The sequence below is a fragment of the Giraffa tippelskirchi genome, chromosome 10, assembly GCF_054371585.1.
Source record: "Giraffa tippelskirchi isolate mGirTip1 chromosome 10, T2T-mGirTip1v1.2.pri, whole genome shotgun sequence".
NCBI classification, from domain to species: domain Eukaryota; kingdom Metazoa; phylum Chordata; class Mammalia; order Artiodactyla; family Giraffidae; genus Giraffa; species Giraffa tippelskirchi.
Window position 1 is genome coordinate 79,108,782 of NC_137284.1, and position 22,802 is coordinate 79,131,583.

Sequence of the window (22,802 nt, forward strand, 5' to 3'; positions counted from 1 at the left end):
AGACTTAAAATGAAGCAGAGGGTCATAATTTCATTCTTGCCAGGTAGATTCTGCTGACATCCTTTAACCTCCCAGAGAGATTAGAAGATAGTTTCCCCTATCATTTGCTAGTCAAAACTACTATCTGTATTGCACTAACCAGGTTCCTGGCTCTGCTCTGGTTCCTGGGTTCCCCCCACATTTCAGCCTGTGGCGGTTCTAGGTTTTTTGTTTCTACATTTCATTGAGTTTCTTACTTAGCTAGCTTTTTGCCTTACCTGCCTAGCCCACAGTCATCTTCACAGACTGCTTAAGAATCTCAAAGTAAATGGGTTTCTTACAGAGGGACTGACATTTTAAACCAGCCCTTAAATCTGTTTTATTGCATTAGAAAGGTGAGTTTCCCCATGTTTATAACTGAAGTTATTCCTATAAGAAGCTTTGTATGTGATACTATTGATTAAAATACTGAGGCTTTTCCTGTTTGTGGTTTGAGTGCTTTCTCTCTAGTATATTTCAGATGATTCAGTAATTGTTCATGTTTCCCGTCAAACTATGAAAGCACAAATATTAGGTGCTCTATCACTGTTTATAATGATTTATTCTCATTTTTTCCCCCCTAGCGGATCTAAGAAGAACAATTGCTGTCCTTTTGGATGACATTTTACAACGTTTGGTAAAGCTGGAGAACAAAGTCGACTATATTGTTGTGAATGGCTCAGCAGCTAGCACTACCAGTGGTACCAGTGGGAATCCAGTGCCACTGACCACAAATAAAAGGATAAAAGCATCAGGCAGCATTAGATAGCAGTGGAAGATCACCTTGTGCTGCTACATTCACCATGGATTATATCCTATGGCAGGAAATCACTGGCTAGCATAGAGTAATACTTAACAATAAAAGCTCTACGCATTTTCAAGGAATATGCTGGATTCATGGAACTTTAATTCTGTATATAATTTAAAAAGTTATTAGTTTGCTTTCAGGCACATCTCTTCAATGCTGTACTATAGCCTTAAAGGGAATTTGGTAACATGGTTGATGTAGTAAGCAGGTAGGTGATCTTTGTATAAATCTTTGTGTTTGAGACCAAGTTGAAACAAAAACACTGAAAGACGGATTCATTTCTACAAAATATTTATTTAAATATATAACATATTTTTTAGACAAATGAGGAATATTGTTATTGAATCGTTTTGTCATTTGTTATGGATAGATGTGACTGTTGGACTAATACTATTAGAAAATGTGTTTACTTCCAGTACTTACTATATTTTGTTATTCAGATTATGAGCAGAGAGAAAGGAAGTATAATGTTGAAAATAGTGTTTTGAAATGATGACCCAAAGAATGTCTTCATTTGCACTATCCCTTCAGAATAACTGAAGGTTAATTATTGTATATTAAAAAAAATTACATTTGTAAGAGTATAATCTTGAAATGGGTAGTAGCCACTGTTCATAAACTATTCTAAACATTGGGGCAATTAAATAACATTAAAATAGTAATCTCCAATCTCGTATGTAACATTTTCTTATATACTTATATTCTGAAGAATAAAAGATATTTTTATGATGAGGTTAAATACTAATTCATGATTTTTCATATAGATGAACATTAATTTAAAAATATAACACTTTGAGTGATTATGCTGTCAAGAAAGCACATTATTTCCATATTTGGGTAATTTTTGCTTTTATTATATTGGCAAGGGAGGGTGAAACTGAGATATTTGTGAGACTGGAACTCTTAAGGACTTTAGCCAGATGTATATAATAAAAGTATTTGTGTGTGTTGCATTAAATTGTTTGGAAAATGTTAACATTATAGTATATAGGATATATACTGCTTTATGAAATGTTGGATTTGTATGATATACAGTAGATATTCATTTTATATAGTGACCACTTAAAAATAATTAAGAGCATTTAAAATGTAATTTAAATTATGAAGATGGACTATCTTTTCAGGAAAACAGCTATTCTATATATAGCACAAGAGAGCTCAATCTTGGGTGATTCTAGTATAGAGCAAAGTACACCTTTATTTAAATTTTCCTTGTTGCAAATTTAATTGCCATATGGTGCCCTATGTTTCATAGTATTTATTCTCTAAGTGCAGCTAGCTTCTAGATTTAGACTGTATTGTATTTAGTTTTGGAAATTGTATTGTTCATTGTTACAATGTGCTACCAGATGTGGTAGCAATAATTATAATGGTTTATTAAAAGTAAGTATGAGAAAATACTTCTTGAAAGGTATCTTTCCAGACTCTTCCCTGTACCCTGTCTTTACGTGAAGAAATTATTTACATACCGTTTCCAGGTAAAGTTTGGAATAGTTGTTCAGTCTCTCATTAGATGTGTACATTTTTTGTTTTTGTTTCCAGGGATGAAATAAAATGTATTATTTGTACTTTAAAGTGTTATAAGTTTTCTTCTTTAATGGTGATTGTTCTTTTAATAAATGGTAAGTGATTAAAAGGAGTGTTAGATAATTTTGAGTTTTGTTCCATCAGTTCCCAATAGCTGTTTCAAAAGAGAAAAATGAAAGATTGACTCGTTCAGATTAGAAGAGTCTGAACTTGGGGACTGATGGGAACAAATTCTGAGGTTTGTGATTGGAAGTGGTTCCTAGGTTTGTTCCCTCAAGTTGAAGTTTACTGTTGAGTCTTTTTTTAAATTTAAATTTTAATTTTACATTGAAGCATAGTTGATTAACAGTGTTGTGTTAGTTTCAGGTATCCAGCAAAGGGATTCAGTTATACATGTATGTGTCTGTTCTTTTTCAAATTCTTTCTTCATTAGGTTATTACAGAGTACAGAGCAGAGTTCCCTGTGTTGTACAGTAGGTCCTTGTTGATTATCTATTTTAAATATAGAAGTGTGTACATATCAGTCCCCAACTCCCAATATACTCCTTCCCCTCCACCCCTCCCTCCTGTTAACCATAAGCTTGTGCTGTAAGTCTGTGAATATGTTTCTGTTTTGTAAATAAGTTTGTTTGTATCATTTTTTTAGATTCTGTATATAAGCAATATCATACGATATTTGTCTGACTTACTTCACTTTGTATGGTAATCTTCAGGTCCATCCATGTTGCTGCAAATGGCATTATTTCTTTCTTTTTAATGACTGAGTAATATTCCAGTGTGTGTGTGTGTGTGTGTGTGTGTGTGTGTGTGTGTGTGTATACTATATATATATATATATATTTTTTTTTTTTTTTTAATTTTATTAGTGTCAGTATCTTGCAGACATCTTTCCAGAATGAGTTTAGGGCTTCCAGTGAGTCTTTATTAGGTCAAAAGTTACTTCATGTTGCTTCTTTTTGAGTGTTAATTAGCATCATCATTCATTTAAATAAATCATTTTTCATTTAGCTTTCTCAGGTGTTTAATTCAGTCATCCACCCACTCTTTCTTTACTATCACATATCAATTAGACATTAATAGTTAATACTAATTTTTTTCAGACAAGTAAACTTTGGTTCTGAGGATTCTTTTTAAATGGGAAGGTGATGTGAGGTATAATAGCAAAGTTTGAGGAGAGGAAGCATTTTGAACCATTGGTGTTTGGAAATTTACCCATAACAGATTATGTTCAATTTTGAGATAAATGTGCTTTTTGTTTGTTTTTCATCTTCATGAGTTTGAAAGGAGGAAAAAAAATTCCCCTTTGAGTCTTTTCTTGAGATTGGAATTGGGAGTTTCAGGCCAGAAGCCTTGAGTGGATAATTGAAGCAGGAGAGCCCAGAAAGGGGACATCTGCCAGGTAAGAAGGGCCACTGGCCTCTGCCTCCTGAAAGAGTCTCTACACTTTGTGTATTAAAACTATTCAAAACTAGTGTGTTCTGGGAGGAAGGAGTTAGAGCAGGAAGGATTTGGAGAATTTATTCTTAATAATATCCCTCATGTGATGATGTCATTACAGTAACACTTACTGAGCATCTACTAAGGCCTGTGCCCTGCACTATGCCATCATGTACAATGTCTTGTTTTAATCTTCAAAACAGCTTTGTGAGGTAGGTTCTGTTAATCCCCGTTTTGTAGATGAGGGACTAAGGTATGGAGAAGCTGGATATAAGGGCTCTGGTCACAGATCTTTTATGCTGCTCAGCAGAGATTCAAACCTGGAAGGGTTGGTTTATAGGGTCTGTGCTCTTGGTCACTGTGCCTTATCAGCTGTTCTGTGAATCTTGGCTTAAGTAAGCTCAAGCATTCTCCTTTCCTCCCCTTATCTTGTCCCCTGGATCTACGGACTTTTCTGTTGTGATCCAGGAGAGATCGCCTCACTTTGTCCTCAAACACATGGGTCAACAAAGCACATAGAGTCTGAAGAGGCATCACACAGTAGGTGCTGGGCTCCCAGGCACCAACTGGTTGGTGGTAGCCAACCCAGGCTGATGGCCCAGGATGGCTGGATTTGTGGATGATGGGAGATGAACACGCGCCATAGTATTGGGGAGCTTATGAACAAGCCTGTCACAATAGCGGCTGTTACATCACATCTTGGAATAAAGAGAAGGGAGGAATATTCTCTAGGGTGAATAGAATCTTCTCAGTCTTCCCATTAAGGCCATTTTTTGTGTGTCCAGAATGGAATTTAGGGCAGTTCTCCATCAGTGTCTAGTGTGTGTGTGCATGCTCAGTCGTGTCCGACTCTGCAACCTCAAGGACTATAGCCCGCCAAGCTCCACACAAGAATTTGCCTGGATTTCCGTGGCAAGAATACTGGAGTGGGTTGCCGTTTCCTTCTCCAGGCGATCTTCTTGACCCAGGGATTGAACCTGCATCCTCCTGCATTGGCAGGCAGATTCTTTACCACTGAGCCATGTAGGAAGCTATTGAGAGTATTTTAAATTGCAAAAGCTCTGATTCCACCGGTTTTCTGTCTCTGGATGATTTCTGCTCACTGTACATGATCCTTGCACTGATCACCAGCCTGGAATTGATCTCTCCATGGAGAAGTGAGGAAAGTTTTTCATAGAATTCCTCTTTTTAGCATTTTGATTAATAGTCATCTTGTATAAATAAAAGGGTTCTCTGGCCTTCCCCTGAAGTCGATGTATTTAAAAGAATGAATGTAAAGAATGCTTGTTGTGAACAGTAACAGTGCATTTTAGCTAAAAATACCCTTCTTTTAGCTTCCAGGCAAAGACACAGTTGGAGGAGAAAGGCAGTCAGAAGTTGGGGGTTGGAGGATTGACATATTTATGTAGTTTATTCTCTCTTTACAGGCTGCTGCTTTTTCTGCCTTGGGAAATAACTAAATGGTGCTTGGAAATAAACTCTTCCAGGAAGGTGCTGTGAATATTGATAGTTTCAAGTAAAAATCACTTTTCTCTTTACATGGCTTAATTTTTCTTATCTTTTCCCCTAAATATCATGTGCTAAAAACAATGTTAAGTTTAAATACAGTGCTAAATAACCATGGTTAAAGCAGAAGAAAGGTTGCTCTTTCTTTGATTAAAACAAGTGACTTCCGACACAGCCTCAGCTGCAGGGCCCTGAGACTGCAAAGGTGGCCACTCTGCCTTCTGTTTCTAGAAAGAAAGTTTTCCTGAGGCTAAAAAAGGAAGCCAAGGCCACAGCTCTAAAAGGAGGAAGTTTTTGTTCCTGTTGATTATGGCCCAGTTAACTTTATCAGGGAAATAATGAACTTGGGGAAGACATAAGCTCTACTTTTTAACACCTTTCTCCAGGGAGTCTTCACTTCACGTATACTGCTGCCAAAGTGGAGAGAACTGATTTCTTTGCAACCCAGAAGTCCAGAAGGAAAGTATTCTTTGCCTCTGCAAAACCAGGATAACTAATATTTCTTGCTGATGATAAGGCATGAGTGCTGACTTTGTGAAATAACGTCCCATGATAATAGGCACAGCTGGGACCCTTTGCTATCTTACAGTGTCCCATTGGGATTCCAAGCAGATGAAGCCCAGCCCTAAAGTAGTCACAACTACGAAACAATTCTGCGGTCAGGCTTTGACTACCCTGTTTTATATTATGTAGTCCTGATTTGTTTTTTTCTATTTGCTTGCTTGGAAACCCTTCCCCTTACTCTCTCTGGTTTGAGTACAATTTTTTTTTCCGATGTCCTTGTCAGGTTTTACCTACTTAGCATTCCAGGCTTTCCATCCCCAGCCTCAAGAGATTGCCCCTTTCTTTGGAATCCTGTTATCACTTGTGGTCCCTGCTTCATGCATTTAGTCCTTCATTCACACTGTTCCCTCTGTCTGGATTCTCTTCTCCCAGCCCTCATGAGTGGCTTCTCTTTCTTTAAGTCTTAACTGAAAGCCACTTCTACAGAGAGACCTTCTCTCACTACCATTCTGAAGTAGGAGGCTTTTCTGTATATTCAGAGACCATCAGGTTCCTAGCTCCCAGCACGGTAGCCAGTACATAGTAAATGTTTATCAAATGAATTAACAAATGAATTTGTATGTTATTTTTAAAAATTTTATTATTTTATTTTTGGCTGTGCAGGGTCTTAATTGCCGTTCAGGCTTTTCTGTAGTTGTGGTGAGCAGGGCTACTCTTCGTTGAAGTGCATGGGCTTCTCATTGTAGTGACTTCTCTTGTGGAGCAGGGGCTCTAGGACACATACACTTCAGTAGTTGTGGCTCCTGGGCTCTAGAGCACAGGCCAGTAGTTGTGGCCCATCGGTTTAGTCGCTCTATAACATGAGATCTTCCCCGATCAGGGGTCAAACTTGTTGTCTCCTGCTTTGGCAGGCAAATTCTTTACCACTGAGCCACCAGGGAAGTCTTGTTATTTCAATTTAATGTGTAATGATTTGCAGCTTAAAAATAAAAACTTTCAGAATAAGATTAAACTATAAATTGATTTGGAAGGAACTGCAATCTTTAAAATATTGAGTCTTTCTTTCCATGAATTTGGTAACTCTTAAAAATTTATTAAGATTTTCTTTAATGTTTCTCAGTAAACTTTTATAAGTTCCCTTGCAGAGGTTTTGTATGTGTTTTGTTATATTTATTACTAAATAAGTGTGTTTTATACTGTTACGAGTTGTATCTTTCCACATTTCATTTTTATTACTTATATATATAGAAAAATAAAAAGAACAAAAACTTTGCAAACTCCTAGAATTGAGACATATCTTAAAACAGAAGTGATGTGACCCATGTCCATTTGTGTAAGGAACTAAGAAATTTTCTGAGAAATAACTCATTGAAGTAGATGAAACCTGTGAGATGCCAGTGTATGTTTCAAGGATAGATATACGAGTAAATAGGAATGATTCTTCATGTTTTCCTCATTGTCTATGGTCTTCTCTTAGTTCTTCTCTAGGGATTTGGAGACAAATGTTTTTATCTTTAAATGGTATTTAATGTACATATGAATATATTACGATAGATGGATATAACTTAAATAGGACATGATCACACTTTTAATCCCAGTTAAAAGGCATATGTATTTTAATATAAAAAAATGCTATTTTGAAGTTGATTTTTCAAAATATTCTATTTTTTTAAAAAATATTTCAGATTTTTGAAGTTGAAAAAGTGTGTTTCTTAATTCTGTTATATTCATGGTATGACTTTTGGCAGAGCTGTTTTCATTTTTCTTTATTTAAGAAGAAAAATAATGTACAGAATTCTAATAATTTGCTGCTAGCAGCAAATGTGGTCCACAGGAGAAGGGAATGGCAAACCACTTCAGTATTCTTGGCTTGAGAACCCCATGAACAGTATGGAAAGGCAAAAAGATAAGACACTGAAAGATGAACTCCTCAGGTGCCCAATATGCTACTGGAGATCAGTGGAGAAATAACTCCAGAAAGAATGAAGGGATGGAGCCAAAGCAAAAACAACACCCATTGTGGATGGGACTGGTGATAGAAGCAAGGTCTGATGCTGTAAAGAGCAATATTGCATAGGAACCTGAAATGTTAGGTCCATGAATCAAGGCAAATTGAAAGTGGTCAAACAGGAGATGGCAAGAGTGGACATCAACATTTTAGGAATCGCCGAACTAAACTGGACTGGAATGGGTGAATTTAACTCAGATGACCATTATATCTACTACTGTGGGCAAGAATCCCTTAGAAGAAATGAAGTAGCCGTCATAGTCAACAGAAGAGTCTGAAATGCAGTACTTGGATGCGTCTCGAAAACGACAGAATGATCTCTGTTTCCAAGGCAAACCATTCAGTATCACGGTAATCCAAGTCTATGCCCCGACTAGTAATGCTGAAGAAGCTGAAGTTGAACGTGTCTATGAAGACCTACAAGACTTTCTAGAACTAACACTCAAAAAAGATGTCCTTTTCATTATAGGGGACTGGAATGCAAAAGTAGGAAGTCAAGAAACACCTGGCATAACAGGCAAATTTGGCCTTGGAGTACAGAATGAAGCAGGGCAAAGGCTAGTAGAGTTTTGCCAAGAGAATGCACTGGTCATAGCAAACACCCTCTTCCAACAACACAAGAGAAGACTTTACACATGGACATCACCAGATGGTCAATACTGTAATCAGATTGATTCTGTTTGCAGCCAAAGATGGAGAAGCTCTATACAGTCAGCAAAAACAAGATCGGGAGCAGACTGTGGCTCAGATCATGAACTCTTTATTGCCAAATTCAGACTTAAATTGAAGAAAGTAGGGGAAACCACTAGACCATTCAGGTATGACCTAAATCAAATCCCTAATGATTGCTCAGTGGAAGTGAGAAATAGATTCAAGGGATTAGATCTGATAGAGTGCCTGATGAACTATGGATGGAGGTTCATGACATTGTACAGGAGACAGGGGCCAAAACCATCCCCAAGAAAAAGAAATGCAAAAAAGCAAAATGGCTGTCTGAGGAAGCCTTACAAATAGCTGTGAAGAGAAGAGAAGCAAAAAGCAAAGGAGAAAAGGAAAGATATACCCATTTGAATGCAGAGTTCCAAAGAATGACAAGGAGAGATAAGAAAGCCTTCCTCAGTGATCAATGCAAAGAGATAGAGGAAAACAATAGAATGTGAAAGACTAGAGATCTCGTCAAGAAAATTAGAGCTACCAAGGGAACATTTCATGCAAAGATCGGCTCAATAAAGGGCAGAAATAGTATGGACCTAACAGAAGCAGAAGGTGTCAAGAAGAGGTGTCAAGAATACACAAAAGAACTGTACAAAAAAGATCTTCACAACCTAGACAATCATGATGGTATTCACTCACCTAGAGCCAGACATCCTGGAGTGTGAAGTCAAGGAAGCCTTAGGAAGCATCATTACGAACAAAGCTAGTGGAGGTGATGGAATTCCAGTTGAGCTATTTCATATCCTAAAAGATGATGCTGTTAAAGTACTGCACTCAATATGCCAGCAAATGTGGTAAATTCAGCAGTGGCCACAGGACTGGAAAAGGTCAGTTTTCATTCCAATCCCAAAGAAAGGCAATGCCAAAGACTGCTCTAACTACCGCACAGTTGCACTCATGTCACACGCTAGTAAAGCTCAAAATTCTCCAAGCCAGGCTTCAACAGTACGTGAACTGTGAAATTCCAGATGTTCAAGCTGGTTTTAGAAAAGGCAGAGGAACCAGAGATCAAATTGCCAACATCCGCTAGATCATTGAAAAAGCAAGAGAGTTCCAGAAAAACATCTATTTCTGCTTTATTGACTATGCCAAAGCCTTTGTGTAGATCAGCACAAACTGGAAAATTCTGAAAGACATGGGAATACCAGACCACCTGATCTGCCTCTTGAGAAACCTGTATGCGGGTCAGGAAGCAACAGTTGGAACTGGACATTGAACAACAGACTGGTTCCAAATCGGGAAAGGAGTCAGTCAAGGCTATATATTGTCACCTTGCTTGTTTAGCTTATATGCAGAATACATCATGAGGAATGCTGGGCTGGGTGAAGCATAAACTGGAATCAAGATTGCTGGGAGAAATATTAATAACCTCAGGTATGCAGATGACACCACCCTTATGGGAGAAAGCAAAGAAGATCTAAAGAGCCTCTTGTTGAAAGAGGAGAGTGAAAGAGTTGGCTTAAAACTCAACATTCATAAAAGTAAGATCATGCCATCTGGTCTCATCACTTCATGGCAAATAGATGGGGAAACAGCAGAAACTGTGACAGACTTTATATTTTGGGCTCCAGAATCACTGCAGATGGTGACTGCAGCCATGAAATGAGAAGATGCTTACTTATTGGAAGAAAAGTTATGAGCCACCTAGGCAGCATATTAAAAAGCAGAGACATTACTTTGCCAACAAAGTTCTGTCTAGTCAAGGCTATGATTTTTCCAGTAGTTGTGTATGGATCTGAAAGTTGGATTATAAAGAAAGCTGAGCACTGAAGAATTGATGCTTTTGAACTGTGGTGTTGGAGAAGACTCTTGAGAGTCCCTTGGACAGCAAGGAGATCCAGCCAGTCTATCCTAAAGGAAATCAATCCTGAATATTCATTGGAAGGACTGATGTTGAAGCTGAAACTCCAGTACCTTGGCCACCTGATGTGAAGAACTGACTCATTTGAAAAGACCCTGATGCTGGGAAAGATTGAAGGCAGGAGGAGAAGGGGATGACAGAGGATGTGATGGTTGGTGTCATCACCGGCTCGATGGACATGAGTTTGAGTAAACTCCAGGAGTTGGTGATGGACAAGGAGGCCTGGCATGCTGCAGTCCTTGGGGTCACAAAGAGTCAGACACATTGAGTGAATGAATGGAACTGAACCAGTAGCAAGGAGAGTAACAAAATTCTATACCAGACAAGCCAGGTAGGACTTTTATCCCCCTTCAGATTGGTTGAAGAAACTAAAATACACCTACTTTACTAATAAATTCAAGTTATGTTCTGGGAACTCCTTGATTAAATTTTTCTTTATAGACTTAACCCTTACTGTGCAATTAATGATTTCTCATTTTTTATAGGAAACATGGCACTATCAAAATATGCCTATCAACTAGTATTTTTAAGTCACACTAAGTACTGTGTGGTAGTTTGAACATTCTTTGACATTACCCTTCTTGGCCTTATTTTGTCACTCTGCTTATTTAACTTATATGGCAAGTACATCGTGCAAAATGCCAGGCTGGATAATCATAAGCTGGAATCAAGATTGCCAAGAGAAATACCAGCAACCTCAGATATGCAGATGATACCACTGTAATGGCACAAAGTGAAGAGAAAGAGCTCTTGATGAAGGTGAAAGAGGAGAGCAAAAAAGCTAGCTTGAAACTCAACTTTCAAAAAGTGAAGCTAATGGCATCTGATCTCATCACTTCATGGTAAATAGAAGGGGGAAAAAGTGGAATTCTATTTTCTTCGGCTCCAAAATCACTGCAGATCGTGCCTGCAGCCATGAAATTAAAAGATGCTTGCTCCTTGGAAGAAAAGCTATGACAAACCTAGACACTGTATTAAAAAACAGAGAAGTCACTTTGCTGACAATGGTGCATGTAGTCAAAGCTATGGTTTTTCCAGTATATATAGATGTGAGAGGTGGACCATAAAGAAGGCTTAGCACCGAAGATTTTATGCTTTCAAATTGCAGTGCTGGAGAAGACTCTGAGAGTCCCTTGGACTGCAAGGAGATCCTAAAGGAAGTCAACCCTGAATATTCATTGGAAGGACTGATGCTGAAGCTCCATACTTGGGCCACCTGATGCGAAGAACTGACTCTTTAGAAAAAACCCTGATGCTGGGAAAGATTGAGGGCAGGAGGCGAAGAGGGCAGTAGAGGATGAGATGGTTGGATGGCATCACTGACTCAATGGACATGAATTTGAGCAAACTCAGGAAGATAGTGAATGTCAGGGAAGCCTGGCGTGCTGTATTCCAGGAGGTCACAAGGAGTCAGACACAAGTTAGTGACCGAAAACAACAAAAATACTGTTCTTTCAAAAGTATTGTGAAGACAAACTATACATACTGCTTAAAAGGAATGAAGATTTGTGTTTTTCAAAGTCCTGTAACAAGTTTCTTTCTTCAAATTATGCTTACTTGCTACTTACTGTGTCTACCTGAGGAAAGCTTTCTCACTGAACCTATTTCAGAGGAGGCAACAGAACTTTAAATTTATTTTCAGTGTTTTATTATAAAACTTCCAGGCATACAGCAAGGTTGCACCATCCAGATTCTACTGTTAGGTTTTTTTTTGTTGTTATAGTCTGCCATATCCATCCATTAAATCATTTTCTTTTTTTATGCTCTCTGAAGCAAATTACAGTTTTCACCCACTTTTTGCTAAGTGCTTTAACATTTGTGTCATTAACTAGAGTTCAGTGTTTAAAATTTCTTCTCTGGGTGTAAAATATATATAAAGTAAAATGCACAAATTTTAACATACTTTAGCTGAGTTTTGACAAATGCATTAGTCTGTTAACTGTTAATATATGACACTAAAATCACACCTAAAAGACCCCTTATACTGTTCCTAGCTAAATCCCACCCCCCACCCCAATGCAGTTTTTTCCGCCATAGATTACTTTTACCCATTCTAGAATTTCATATAAGTGGAACCAGTCTGGCTGCTTTCAGTCATCGTGAAGTGAAAAGTGTTTTTGATTTTCATTTATGTTTTGCATGTGTCAGTAATTTGTTTAATATAGAGTAGTATTTCATTGTATGAATATAACACAGATTGCATTTTCTTCTTCTGTTGATAAACATTTGGGCTATTTCTAGTTTTGGACTATTATGATAAACATTATCATAATAGTGAACAATTCTTTTTTGTGAACATAAATTTTCATTTTTTTTGGATAAATTCCTAGGAGTAGCATTACTGGATTCTATAGCAAGTATATTAAGAAATGCACTATTTTTTCAAAGTGCTTGTGCCTTTTTGCATTCTCACTGGTTGTGGTGTGATTGGATATCTCCACACTTCCCCATGCTCGGGGTAGGTAATAGAACAGTCATAATACTTCACTCCTGTCAGGAAGCATTTAACAGGAAGCTTCCTGTGTGCTGTTTTCGGTCTTGCATAAATCCTATGTTCCTTATCAGCCCCTGAATGCAGGTGCAAGAGGGACTGGCAAGCCTGTTCCCAGGAGTAATAGGAATTTATGTATCTTGTTAGTATGGAAAGTAGCCTTTCCATACGGTGAAAAGTAGCCATTTACAACTCTCTTCCCTTCTGATATGGAAAATAACTTTTACAATCCCCTCTCTTGAGAATGATTCTAGCCTCAGGCTTCCTGGATAACTTGTAAGATTTTTTGATCCCTATCTCTGCTGAAAAAGCTATCTTGTAAGACAGTATATATATGCCCACAATATGTTGAATAAATGCCTTTCGTTCCATCAGAACATTGGCCCCCGTGTCTTTCTTCATTTCTCTCTCTCTCTCCCTTTCAGGCAGCTTCCACAGACCATAGGTGTCCTCTGTGTCTACTTACTTGCCCGGGCTTTCAAGACCTCCTCGAGAGGTCGTCCTGTGCCTACGTAGACAGTGCTAACTCTTTGTCTAGAGTTATGTTGACATACTGTGTAAACCAGGGAATATCAGCCTCTTTTCTTCCTTCTTTCTTAGCGTCGACTCTGCACCACCAGGTTCCGGTCCATTAAAGGACCCCAACACACTCCTTTAAGGACATTTACTCCACTGTGCCCAGAGAACTTAGTTGTAGGTTAGGAGCAAACCGGTAAAATCATGTGAGTGGGGGTCTTGAACTGCTCATGCATACACCAGAAAAAAGTAAATTCTACCAGCAAAGGGATGATAAAGCATTGTCTTGAAGACAGAGAATAAAGGGACCCTTTGACCCATCTCTGTCTGTTGATGTCCCCAAACTTATCTCATTGCTGCTTACAAACAGAATAAGGCCTAGCCAAGAGGAGAGAGTAACTCTTTGGCAGTATTCTAAACCAAATTGCTACCTATTTCCCTGGGAAGAATTATATGTGTATATATGTGTATATATATATATTTGTTTTAGATTTACTGTACAACTCGGGTACCAGTGTTTAATTTCTATTTTATATTCCTGTCAGTTTGCATGGTTTTCTTTATTCTTTTAATATGGTGAAATGCAGTGATTGATTTTCAAATATTAAGCCAACATTGCATTCCAGTGTGTAATGTATTATATCATTTATAAGTTACTGGATTCAGTTGCTACTATTTTGTTTTAGGGATTTTTAAATCAATAGATTTAAGAGATTTATGAAAAAAATTAATCTGTAATTTTCTGTCCTTATAAGTCCTTCAGTTTTGGTGTTGAGTTTATTCTGGTGTCGAATTTACTCTGGTGTCATAAGACAAGTTGAAAAGTGTTCTCTATAAGAGCATTATAAGGTTGATGTTATTTCTTTGTTAATTTAGATGTCATAAGTGAAGTGATACGGCTTGGAGATTTCTTTGGGGGAAGGTCTTTAATTATGGATTCATTTTCTTTAATAGGTATAGGGTTATTTAGATTTACTTTTTATTTTTGTGTGAGTTTTAGTAAGTAGGATTTTCTCTATTTTTTTTTCTTGTCCATTTAAATTTTCAAGTTTATTGGCTTAAACTTGTTGATAATAATAATATCTAGTGTGGTTTGTAATGTTGATTTTCATTTAGTTTTTGCTTTGCTCTTCAGTTATTTCTTAGATAAAAGGTAGCATTTTATACCCATTGTCTGTGACATAGTTTATACATTTAAAAATATATTCTGGCGATCACTTCATAGTAGTATTCAAGAGGTCTTCCTTTTCTTTTTTTTTTCAACATTGCACAGAACTTCATAGTGGCTATTCATGCCACTAGTCCCCTTTTAATAAATGTTTGGTTTGTTTCCAGTTTTTATGCTGTAACAAATAGTGCTGAAGGAAATACCTGTGTATGTATGTTTTAAAACAAATTTGCTGGTTATGATCTCACTTATACGTAGAATCTATAAGACAGAAACCAAGTTTGTAGATAGAACAGACTGTTGGTTGCTAGAGGCGGGGGCTGGAGGGTGGGCGAAATGGATAAAGGGAGTTAAAAAGTACAGATTTCCATTTATAAGATAAATAGGTTGGGATGTAATGTATAGTATGGCAACTGTATTTAATAATACTGTATTGCATGTTTGAAAATTGCTGAGAGTAATGAAACATCAAAGCTCACGTCAGAAGAAAAACATTCTATAAATCTGATAATGCATGTTAACTATACTAACTGTGGTGACCATTTCACAGTGTACACAAATATCAAATCATTATGTTGTACACCTAACATGTAATGCTGTATGTCAATTTACCTCAATAAAAAAATCAATCAAAAATTTTTTTCCTAGTGTTATCTTTGGGGTATGTGCTCATAAAGCTGATATGACAGAATGTGAACAATAGTTGAATCTTAGAATACCATTTCCTACTTTTGTGTATGTTTTAAAATTTCATAATAGAATTATTTTATGTCTGTAGTGAATTATACTTTTATTTATTTTTGTTATGACTTTATAATAAGGATTTTTCTTAAAAATATATTTTGTCTTATATAAGTATCTCATAATCCTTATACTATCTTAAAATATTAGTATGATTTCTTCTGGTTAATGTTTGTTTGGAAGTCAGTCTAGAAATAGCAGCTGCAGAGGAAGCATCCAAAGAGAGCTGCAAAGATGCTGTTTGGGCACGCATGCTTGGGCTGTGTGGCTTTCACACCCTCCCTTGGCAGGCCAGGCTGATGTTCAAAATTTGAGATCATCCTTATTGCTAAAAGGAACCTCCGTGCCTCTAACAGTTGTCTTCAGAAGACTGGCACTTCAGAGGTGCTGTCTGAAAGATTACACTCTCCAAGAATGGAGGACACCTTGGCTCAGATGGTAAAGAATCCGCCTGCAATGTGGGAGACCCAGGTTTGATCCCTGTGTTGGGAAGATCCCCTGGAGAAGGAAATGGCAATCTACTACAGTATTCTTGCCTGGTGAATTCCATGGACAGAGGAGCCTGTTGGGCCACAGTCCATGGGGTCATAAAGAGTCAGACATGACTGAGCAACTTTCACTTTCTTCTGATGGAAAGAGGAAGCTGTACTATTATATATCTACACTGCTGTTGGTCAAAAGAGATCCATTGTTGCCCAGTTGGTGAAGACACCTAACAGATGTGGATGCCATGGAGAACACGAATGCACTAATGTGGTTTCAGCTTCTGCTTCTAACACGGCCCCACATCAGTACCTGATTGCTTATTCTTACCATCCTATGGGGGGAAGTATTTTAGGGATAATAGCAAACATACTTTGATCATCCATGAATGAATTATCTATAAACAGGCTATTGCTTATTGTCAGGTGCCTCCGCTGACGTGCAGACCACTGTACTACTCGTGAGACCCAGCCTGGTGATGTGTTAGATCTACATTCCCACCTCCTGGAGAGAGCAAACATAATGAAGCATTCTTTTGTTGGTGGCTTCTTGACTTCTTTACCAGAAGCACAAGCTGTTGATGTGTCTGGTTACATTCCAATGAATGTCATTTCTGTCAATGATGGACAGATCTTCTTGGAAACAGAATTGTTCTACAAAGGTATCTGCCCTACCATTAACATAGATTTTTGTGTGTCCTATGTCAGATCTGCTGCCCACACCAGGTTTGTGAAGTAGGTGCAGGTACCTCGTTGAAATTGGCCCCTTACGTTGAGGTTGCTGCGTTTGCCTAGTTCAGTTCTGACCTTTATGCTTCTACTCAACAACTCTTGAGTTGTGGTATTTGAGTTCCTAAAGCAGGAACAGTATTCTATGGCTGTTGAAGAACTCAGGGCTCTTATGCTGGGGTAAGTGATTATCTTGATAGTTGAAGCTTATTTTATTTATGTCTTGTAGAAAGTGAGTCAGTAGTCCTGTTTATTGTCTAGAAGTGAGATCTAAAGACTTGATTATATTCTGTTTCAGATTTTTGCCTAGCCATAAGTGATATTACAGACTTCATACTGTTTATCACCTGGAGAACCACATAATGTCAGATTGTCTCACTTTTTTAGTAATGCTTGATTCAGGTGGTGACAGCCTGATTCCTTCCCTGTGAAGTTTCCCAGCAAACTTTTAACTAATGATTTTAATATCTGTTGATGATCTTTGTCTGATTCATTTTGAAATAGGGGTTGTAAGATGGTGGTTTCTAGTTTGATCATTACTTCTACATTTATTAACTAGAATTATTATGTATGGAGGAAATTTTACTATGTCCTTTAGAATTATTTGATTACCCTGGAATATTGTTCAAACCAGAAAGACAGCAAAGATCTTCAGTTATTTCCTTAAAATTATCCAATTTTAGAGTAGTGTGTTGGTTACTTAGCAACCTTCATCATGTCCAAAAAATCTCTTGCTCTTTTTCCTTTTTTAAGTATCACTATGAACTCGTGACTTTACACATTCAATATATTTTTGTCAGTTGCAATTGTTTGATAGTAACATTATTCTATTTTGGTCAAAGGGGAACATTTTGATGTTTTCTGTATTCACTTAATTTGTCAATATTAGCTTTTGATAGCTTCTTCCTATCACAATGTGATGTCCCAAATGCAGTTGGTACATTTCCTGGAACTGACTTTGTTAACAAAACACCTGAGTTCTTTTGGCATGGAATGGTGTTTGGGGACCACAAAATGGCTTGTTGCTACTTGATTATCACCACTTTCAGTGGACAGAGCTAGAAAATATGTAACTTAAAAAAATAAAAAGGTTACAAGTTCATACCAATACTTAGAACCACAATGTAAAATTATAAGATTTTTTTAACCTTCTTCTGTTGAACATTGATCTTTAGCAGTTTTAACATAGTTTCTTAGTTCTATTATGTTAAAAATATATACACGTTAACTTCAAAATAATAATATAGTTGTTACTATTAACAATAAAACTACAAATGACATTAGATATTTTAAGATTTGTTTGCCATTTCAGTACTTTTGTCCTAAGAATATATTGTACTAAGGACTGTATAGGCAAAATAGTAGGCTCTAAGACTAATTGGAATAATTCTTTTTCCTGTGTTTGTTACCAAACTGATATATAGTTAGTTTCATTTGTTTCAGTTTGTTTTCAAATTCTAGGCATTGGTTTTTATTTTCTTCTTAAATTTAGTTTTGTGTTTTCCTATACCACCTCCTTCTTGAAATACTTCTTTCTTTAAAATTTTTTATTGAAATATATTTGATTTACAATGTTTTAGATATACAGCAAAGTATGATTCAGTTATACATATGCGTGTGTGCTCAGTTGTGTCTGACTTATATGTACATATGTATTCTTTTTTAGATTCTTTTACCTTATAGGTTATTATAAGATATTGAGTATAGTTAATTGTGCTATAGTGAATATTGCTCTGTGTGTGTGTGTGTGTGATATGTATTGCTTATTGAAGTGTTTTTTTTACTTGTCTGGGACACTACTTTTCTTGTGTTTTATTTTTATTTTTTCTGTCTCACTTGGGGTTTGATTAAGTCTTCTTTCTTAGATCCTCCTTCTCTTCCTGCTCTCAACTTTGAAGTGTAGCAGGACCTCTCCTCCATTCATATTCATCTCCTAGAGCTTGCATCTTGTCACATGGATTTAAATATGACCTATTTTCTAATCACTCTAAAATGTATATCTCTGCCTGGACTTCTTCCCTGAACTGCAGATATAGATATACAACTTTTATTCACTGTTGGCACTTGGATGCCTAATAGGTTATCTAAACTTAGCAAGTCCAAAGATAAACTCTCAATCTCCATGCAGCTATTCCTCTGGCAGTCTCCCCTGTTTCAGTAAATGGCAGCTCTATCAGGTGCTCAGACCTAATACTGTGAAGTCATCTCTGATTGTTCTGTCTTACATTCCATAACCAATTCACCAATATATCTTGTCAGCTTCTATCTTTGATATATATTAAGGATCTAGTCAGTCCTCCCTATCTTACCATTTCCACTGCCATCACTTCCAACTGAGCTGCTGTAAATGCACCTGGATTATTGTAACAGGCTCATAACAGTCAAAGGGCTGTGTAGTCAAAGCTGTGGGTTTTCCAACAGTCGTGTACAGATGTGAGAGTTGGACCATAAAGAAGGCTGAGCACCAAAGAATTGATGCTTTTGAACTGTGGTGTTGGAGAAGACTCTTGAGAGTCCCTTAGACAGTAAGGAGATCAAACAAGTCAATCTGAAAGGAAATCAACCCTGAATATTCATCAGAAGGACTGATGCTGAAACTGAAGCTCCAGTACTTTGGCCACTTGATGTGAAAAGCCGACTCATTGCAAAAAGATCCTGATGCTGGGAAAGATTGAGGGCAGGAGGAGAAGGAGGAGACAAGGGATGAGATGGTGGGATGGCATCACTGACTCAATTGGCGTGAGTTTGGGCAGACTCCGGGAGATAGTAAAGGACAGAAAAGCCTGGTGTGCTGCAGTTCATGGGTTCACAAAGTGTCAGACACGACTGAGCAACAACATAACAGGTCTTCCTGTTTCCATCTGTGCTTCTCCTTCACAAGATATTCTCCACTTGGCAGTCAGGTGAGCTGCTAAAAGTCATTCCTTTGTGATGAACTCTTCAGTATATTTCTTCAAAATAGTCTAGGTTTGGGGAAGGTGCATGGAGGGAGAGATGGCTATGTATTGCTGGTTGTTGAAACTGGGTGGTGGCAACTTTAAATTCATTATATTGTTCTTTTATATATATATATAACATGTAAATATTTTTTATCAGTTCAGTCAGTTCAGTCACGTCCAACTCCTTGCGATCCCATGGACTGCAGCATGCCAGGCCTCCCTGTCCATCACCAACTACCGGAGTTTACTCAAACTCATGTCCATTGATTCGGTGATGCCATCCATCCATCACATCCTCTGTCGTCCATCTCCTCCCACCTTCAATCTTTCCCAGCATCAGGGTCTTTTCAAATGAGTCAGTTCTTCATATCAGGTGGCCAAAGGATTGGCGTTTCAGCTTCAACATCAGTCCTTCCAATGAATATTCAGACTGATTTCCTTTACGATGGACTGGTTGGATCTCCTTGCTGTCCAAGGGACTCTCAAGAGTCTTCTCCAACACCACAGTTCAAAAGCATCAATTCTTCGGCACTTAGCTTTCTTTATAGTCCAACTTTCACATCCATACATGACTACTGGAAAAACCATAGCTCTGACTAGATGGACCTTTGTCAGCAAAGTAATATCTCTGCTTTTTCATATGCTGTCTAGGTTGGTCATAGCTTTTATTCCAAGGAGCGAGAGTCTTCATTTCATGGCTGCAGTCACCATCTGCAGTAATTTTGGAGCCCCCCAAAATAAAGTCTGACACTGTTTCTATTGTTTCCCCATCTATTTGCCATGAAGTGATGGAACCAGATGCCATGATCTTAGTTTTCTGAATGTTGAATTTAAGTCAACTTTTTCACTCTCCTCTTTCACTTTCTGCCATAAAGGTGGTGTCATCTGCACATCTGAGGTTATTGATATTTCTCCCAGCAATCTTGATTCCAGCTTGTTCTTCATCCAGGCCAGCATTTCTCATGATATACTCTGCATAAAAGTTAAATAAGCAAGGTGACAATACACAGCATAAACGTACTCCTTTTCCTATTTGGAACCAGTCTGTTGTTCCATGTCCAGTTCTAACTGTTGCTTCTTGACCTGCATACAGGTTTCTCAAGAGGCAGGTCAGGTGGTCTGGTATTCCCATCTCTTGAAGAATTTTCCACAGTTTATTGTGATCCACACAGTCAAAGGCTTTGGCATAGTCAATAAAGCAAAAGTAGATGTTTTTCTGAAACTCTCTTGCACTTTCAGTGATCCAACAGATGCTGGCAATTTGATATTTGGTTCCTCTGCCTTTTCTAAATTCAGCTTGAACATCTGCAAGTTCATGGTTCACGTACTGTTAAAGCCTGGCTTGGAGAATTTTGAGCATTACTTTGCTAGCGTGTGAGATGAGTGCAATTGTGCAGTAGTTTGAACATTCTTTGGCATTGCCTTTCTTTGGGATTGGAATGAAAACTGACCTTTTCCAGTCCTGTGGCCACTGCTGAATTTTCCAAATTTGCTGGCATATTGAGTGTAGCAGTTTCACAGCGTCATCTTTAGGATATGAAATAGCTCAACTGGAATTCCATCCCCTCCACTAGCTTTGTTGGTAGTGATGCTTCCTAAGGCCCACTTGACTTTGCATTCCAGTATGTCTGGCTCTAGGTGAGTGATCACGCCATTGTGATTATCTGGGTTGTGAAGATCTTTTTTGTATAGTTCTTCTGTGTATTCTTGCCACCTCTTCTTAATATCTTCTGCTTCTGTTAGGTCCATACCATTTCTGTCCTTTATTGTGCCCATCTTTGCTTGAAAATTTCCCTTGGTAGCTCTAATTTTCTTGAAGAGATCTTGAGTCTTTCCCATTCTGTTGTTTTCCTCTATTTCTTTGCATTGATTACTGAGGAAGGCTTTCTTATCTCTCCTTGCTATTCTTTGGAACTCTGCATTCAAATGGATATATCTTTCCTTTTTGCCTTTGCCTTTTGCTTTTCTTCTTTTATATATATATATATATATATAAATTTAAATATATATAAATAAGTAAAAAAAATTTAAAAAGGCTTTATACTTGTCTATAACAACACCAATGCAGTAGCCACTGGCCACATGCGCACTTGAGCAATTGAGCACTTGAAATGTGCTAGTTTGAATGTAGATATGCTGTGCATATGAAATAACCATCAGATTTCAAAGACTTAGTAGGAAAGGTAAAATGTAAGAGCGTTATTCATATTTTATTGTATTGATTATGTATTGAAATGATATTTTAGATATGGTGGGTCAAATAAAATACATTATTAAAATTAATTTCATTTGTTTCTTTTTACTTTCTAAAATATGGTTGCTAGAAGATTAACATACGTGTCTCATGTCATCTTTCCATTGAATCCATAGGCCCCATATGATCTGGGCCCTGCTTCCTCTCAGACCTCATCTCCTTATTTTCCTCTCCCTAACTTACACTACTCCAGTCACACTGATCTCTTTGCTTAGAACAAGCAGAATATACTTCTGCCTTGGGACATTATAGTTTGTACTCACTAATCTGTCTGCCTGGAGCACTGCTTCTCAGTGTCCTGTGACACTGTCTTGTTTCCTTCAGAGATACTTACCTGATCTGTATAACACTTCTTCCCCTTCATTCTCTATTCCTCTTAACCTGCTTTCTTTTTCTTTGTGGTATTTCTCACTGCTGACTTTTTTGTTTTGTTCCATTTGTCTTCCTCTATCCCAAGCACCTAGCATAATGCTTATATAGCATAGACATTTGGTAACAATTTGTAGCATGGATGTCTATAGACTGTGAAAATAACTAAGTTGAATCTCTGCAGTAAGGTTCAGGTTTCCTAAATATATAAAGGATAAAAATTATTAGAGTAAAATAAACTTTAATTATAACTGCATAAAATTCCCTGCATAAGGAAATAGATGCCCTAGTCAATGATATAAGATGGCTATTTTATTCCCTTCAAAGGAATTAAGGTAAAATAACTTTATACTAATAAATTTTTATATGTTTGTATAATTAGTAAGAAGGAGAATTTAGAGATGCATAGGAGATGTTCAAGAAAGTAAATAAACTACATAGACCAAGACTTACTTAAGGGTCAGAAAATTTTTTTTATCCAATAGATGATATCAAGTTTCTCAAAGGAATTTTCCAAATTCTTTATTAGTCTGGCATTTTTATTGTATCCTTGATAATACAGTAAAATGGGTTATGTCAAGGAGCTTAGAAATTTTTTTTGATACACTGAAATTTTTCTTGTGCTAGCAATTATAACAAAACTTGATCTGTTTTAAATAAATTTTGAAGGCAACCATTGTTTTTATTTAAAGTTAAAACCATGAAACAGAAAAAGGAACCAAAAAAAGGA

The 22,802-nt window shown here is 37.3% G+C and overlaps 2 protein-coding genes and 1 pseudogene across 4 annotated transcripts in view; all 3 read left to right on the top strand.

Annotated features, from left to right (window-relative positions):
• CCDC126 (coiled-coil domain containing 126) overlaps positions 1 to 2,401 on the top strand; it is an 86,032-nt gene extending 83,631 nt beyond the window's left edge. For both annotated transcript variants that reach the window (XM_081536463.1, XM_081536462.1), the window contains one exon: positions 603 to 2,401. In XM_081536463.1, coding sequence (XP_081392589.1) covers positions 603 to 787 — 185 coding nt within the window. In that variant the 3' untranslated portion in view covers positions 788 to 2,401. The remainder of the gene's footprint in view (positions 1 to 602) is intronic.
• On the top strand, positions 1,015 to 16,714 carry LOC145522467 (ATP synthase F(1) complex subunit alpha, mitochondrial-like; annotated as a pseudogene).
• LOC145524379 (RUN domain-containing protein 3B-like) overlaps positions 15,410 to 22,802 on the top strand; it is a 51,832-nt gene continuing 44,439 nt past the window's right edge. Inside the window, exon 1 of one of the 2 annotated variants that reach the window (XM_081536469.1) lies at positions 15,410 to 16,443. The gene's annotated coding sequence lies outside the window, so the exon portion shown is untranslated. The remainder of the gene's footprint in view (positions 16,444 to 22,802) is intronic. The other variant, XM_081536466.1, reaches the window with a different exon arrangement.